We start from the raw sequence: 5,000 nt of genomic DNA, 5'->3' as shown, positions 1-5,000 counted from the left end.
TATGTGTATGTATATACATGTCAGTGTATATATATATATGTCTGTAGATTCGGTTTTCGTTTAGAATGCGATATGGAGGAGAAGGTGTACATTTCTTTATGTGAAAATATGTATATATGAGTAAGTATAATAATAATAATAATAATAATAATAATAATAATAATAATAATAATAATAATAATGATAATGATAATAATAATCCTTTCTACTATAGGCACAAGGCCTGGAATTTGAGGAAGAGGAATAGTCAATTACAGAGCGTAGGATGAGTGAGATAATGCAAGACAGATATAAAGTGTGTGTGTGGGGGGGGGGGGGTTAACATATAATGAAATGATAAATTAAATGAATATATATATATATATATATATATATGTGTGTGTGTGTGTGTGTGTGTGTGTGTGTGTGTGTGTGTGTGTGTGTGTGTGTGTGTGTGTGTGTGTAGGCGCAGGAGTGGCTGTGTGGTAAGTAGCTTGGGCAAGTGTCTTCTACTATAGCATCGGGCCGACCAAAACCTTGAGTGGATTTGGTAGACGGAAACTGAAAGAAGCCCGTCGTATATATATATATATATATATATATATATATATATATGTGTGTGTGTGTGTGTGTGTGTGTGTGTGTGTGTGTGTGTGTGTGTTTGTGTGTGTGTTTGTGTGTCTATGTTTGTCCCCCCCCATCTCTTGACAACCGATGCTGGTGTGTTTACGTCCACGTAACTTAGCGGTTCGTCAAAAATAAATCGAGTACTAGGCTTACAAAGAATAAGTCATGGGGTCGATTTGCTCGACTAAAGGTGGTGCTCCAGCATGGCCACAGTCAAATGACTGAAACAAGTAAAAGAGTAAAGAGTAAAAGATATATATATATATATATATATATATGTATATATATATATATATATAACAAAAGGAATAAGTATGCGCAGTACTCAATGAAAAGAAAGTAGAGAAAGATTAAAACATTAAAAGGGTTGGGTGATGGAGATGTAGTCCTGCAGGTACAAGATGTCCTCCAAGGATAATCGAAATAATAATAATTGCTGACGTAAGTATAATGTTAGAAAAATGTGCGAAGATGTTAATCGATTAAATCGAGTCCAGTATTCGACTGCTACTGCATTTTATTGATCTCCAAACTGATCTCTGCTGTTCAAAGCACAAAAGTCCGTAACTAAATAGCGTTAAGTGTTTTTTGCAACGGTCTACCGATTCTGGTAATCTATGAGTGTTATTGAGTACCTGCTTTCTATGAATGAGTGCGCGATTCTATTGATGTCGTACTCCTTGAGTATGTATATACATATATATACACACACACACACACACACACACACACACTACCTGCTTAGGTTAATACATTTTGGTAAGTATAATGTGTGTGTGGGCTAAATTATCCCTCTGTAAGCTGGTGCTGTGACATACTAACGGAACCCTTCCACTGTACTTTGTGTAGGATATACAAACTCGTGCGCACACGAAAAAACATACCCGTAAATACACATATATATGTATATGTCTGTGTGCGTGTGAATGTGTGTGTGCGCACATACATTTACACACACACACATACACACACTCATATAAATGAACTTTAGATAAACGTAAAGCATTTGCTTATGAGATTTGATAAGTTCATCAGTTAGAAATTAGCTTATCAACTAATTTAATTAATTAATTGGAAGTTCAAATTTTAGGAATGCTTGTTGAAATTTCGGCCAGAAACATATGTAGGCGTTTACGGAACAAGTTTGCTGTAAATGATATTCTCATCCCTAGTGCCATAGAAAAATGCAGCTGGCTACAGGCAGACATTTTTATTTGATTTACAAATAAGGGCGAAAGCTTTAGAATTGATTCCATTATATCTACAAAGCTTCCAGACTTTTGCGGAGAAAATGGTCTCTTCGATATATTTAGAATTCAGATGATTTATAGGAGTTTTATGATGCATGGAGAAATTGGTTTCTGAGAAGAACTAAACTGGTGAAGATGTCTACTATACTCACCGAAGTGCACTAAAAAATGGAAGCTTCAAAACCTTGGTTGGACAGCATAAAAATGACAGTAGATGGGTAGTTCCTGACGTTCAATGCACACATACCAAAATTCATTGGAATGACCAAATTCCTGCAGAAACGATGCATCAGCAGTAACTAGACTTTCTTTCGCTTTTTCTACTTTTTTTCTTTCATGAATTTAACTTAGCTATCGATGGATTTGAAGCCAGAACCTTGTGTATTCTGGGAACGAAATTAAATTTTGAAATAAAATATTTAGTGCGTTCTACGTCATTGAAATTCTCATTATGATGAATCTTTTGTGCAGTGAGTGAACGTAGAATGCTCTTCGTAATCAGCTTCACCTTTCATGTGCCTATCGTCCTTGGACAATTTCCTTTAAAAAAATACCGGTTTGTTTTAACCCAATGTCAGCGTTGTTTCGCATATCTGATTTCCCCAGGTCTCTCTTTGTTCATTGCAGGTCCCGTTCTTTCCAATGCCATTTATGTACTTTCCATTCTTGTTGCCAGGGAGACGGGTAAATAGCGTCTATGGCAATGTTGAATGATACTATCGATTACGATCATAACAAACTTGTTGAAATATTTATTCGTACCAAATAAAAATACTAAATTCATAATATTTTCGCTTATTTTCGTAGATATGTGGAGGTCAAAACATGACGTCATGCCGAGCGCCAACCACGGGCAGTTATGTCCCTTTGCCGGTGAGTGAAAATTAACAATATCTGTCGTTTGTACTTTTGCCAATTTGTCTCTTTGTATGCGTTTGTATATATACAGGAAGGGCACTGAAAAGTTCCTGGCTTTGGGTACAGGAAAATACAAGAGGATCAGTTAATTATGATTTTATTTAACATATTTCCCTCACATATTCACTCATTTATTGCAGCAGTCCTTCAGTTTTTTTCTAAACCCTGTTAAAGAATTAGGAACGTTGGGCCTCCAACCAGGCTTTTCGCGATACTCTTAATGCCAGGAGCTTCTCAGCACCAGAATATCAGATTGAAAAACTTTTAGTGAGAAAAAGTTGGAACCTGAACATTCGAAAGATTCCCTTGATAGCACATCTGTTGTGTTCACAGATGTGGGTTCGTGTCCCAAGTACAGCCTTCGATATTTTGTCTATCTCAAGGTTTTTTTTTTATCCAATATTTCACTCGCTAGTATTTATAACCCTGTCTACTTCAAGTTCCTCTGATAAAACGGCATATTTCACCCTTCCTCCATTTACACTTGATCTACGAGTACACCTCTATGAAATGGATGACCTGTGGCAACCACTCCTGCTGTCAAGGAAAGCTGAAGATGTCGCAGCTGCAGCTCATGTCTGTATATTATTAATCAAGGCAAGCCCAGTCCGCTTTGTAGCGGAGGTCGACAGCAAATGGACCGTCTGAGCGGCGGAACACATCACCTACACAAGAAGCGAAAGTACAAGAGTTCCGTTCTTGTCAGGCACGAAGCTGGACAAGGTACGGTATTCAGGTGTCAACAGATGGTGGGTGCAATGTTGGTGTCCTCCACTTCGGCCCTACCCTTCTGAGACATCTTTCAGCCCATTTCTAGATGAGATTGGCCATTTTGCATATCACCTCGTTTCATTTCTTAGGTCTGTATCAAACCTAAGCAATTTAACCGGTTCCTCCGTACTGCACTCCACATTGAACATGTCTCAAAGTCATCAAAAGTGGTCGTCGCCACGGCACGTATCCAGTGCCGACTTCCCTTTTTTACCCCTTTGTGTGTCAAGGAAATCCATCACCAGTTAAGAGCCGAAACTCTTGGTTACTACCAACGATATCGTTCCAATCTTTTATGAGGATCTTGTATAATTGCTAAAAATCAGTAAATACAAGCCTAAAACCATTAAATTTCTGCCAAGGGGATGGAGAGAGTAAGAAAAGAAGAGAGAGAGAAAGTGAGAGGCCTTCCGAAGGTCATGATCTCGACCCTACCTGCTTTCATACTTTAATACACTATTAAACGACTATAATAATAATAAAGACCACTGACCCTTTCTATTTTTGATCCTGACCAAAACAACGACGGAAGCAACAAACCAATGTCAGACAAAATGAGACGATTTCCGTTTTGAAATAGTAACATAAAAATAAAATACAATAAAATAGAAGAGCTAATACGTGTGTGTGTATGTATGTGTATGAGAGAGAGTGCCTGTGTGAGTGTGTATAAACATTGAACAACGAAAAAAATAGTTCAATTGAAATCAAAAAACCTTAACAGACAATTTGATACTAATGATAGGGGCTGTACGTGCACGCGCGCGCGCGTGGGAGAGAAAGAGAAAGAAAGTGAGAGAGAGATAAAGAGAGCGGGAGAGAGTAGAGATTGTGAGAGAAAGAGAAATTTACAGGCAGACAAAGAGAGACAGGCTTTTCATTTTGCTTTGGAGTGCCTCACACTCTCTACCAATTTCTCCCATCTCTTCCTCTCCCTCTCTTTATTCCTTTCTCTCTCTCTCTCTCTCTCTCTCTCTCTCTCTCTCTCTCTCTCTCTCTCTCTCTCTCTCTCTCTGGTTTTATATGTTTATTAAATATATTTCAGATTTCCTTTCGTCATTTTTCTGTTTTTTCAAATGGATTTATTATTACTATTAACTTCAAACTATTGAAACTGTTGTACACACACACACACACACACACACACACACACAATTTTAGATATTACTTTGTCACTTGACTTTAGAAATAATTTTTTATAACCTCAATTCTCAAAATTCTGAATTTCTAAAACCCTTTTTATTGCGTGTGTGTATATATATATATATGTATATATATATATATATATATATATATATATATATATATATATATATATATATATATACATGCATGCCGTTTGATCCCGTCTTGCTGACTGATTTTATTGTTTACCATTTTTTATTCCTCTTTGGAGTTTCATCAGTACCGGAGATATTTTTAGGTTAGTTTTATTTTTATTGCTTGAATTTCAGC

At 36.9% G+C, this 5,000-nt stretch overlaps 1 protein-coding gene across 2 annotated transcripts in view; it reads left to right on the top strand.

Moving 5' to 3' along the window:
• LOC106867210 (POU domain, class 4, transcription factor 3) overlaps positions 1 to 5,000 on the top strand; it is a 230,432-nt gene that overhangs the window by 18,197 nt on the left and 207,235 nt on the right. For both annotated transcript variants that reach the window (XM_052972525.2, XM_052972521.2), the window contains exon 2: positions 2,664 to 2,729. In XM_052972525.2, coding sequence (XP_052828485.1) covers positions 2,664 to 2,729 — 66 coding nt within the window. The remainder of the gene's footprint in view (positions 1 to 2,663; positions 2,730 to 5,000) is intronic.

Source organism: Octopus bimaculoides, chromosome 13, assembly GCF_046866305.1.
Source record: "Octopus bimaculoides isolate indiv1 chromosome 13, ASM4686630v1, whole genome shotgun sequence".
In the NCBI taxonomy this organism is placed as follows: Eukaryota; Metazoa; Mollusca; class Cephalopoda; order Octopoda; family Octopodidae; genus Octopus; species Octopus bimaculoides.
The sequence above is the reverse complement of the archived record's forward strand: the minus strand, read 5'-3'. Positions and strand labels throughout refer to the sequence as shown.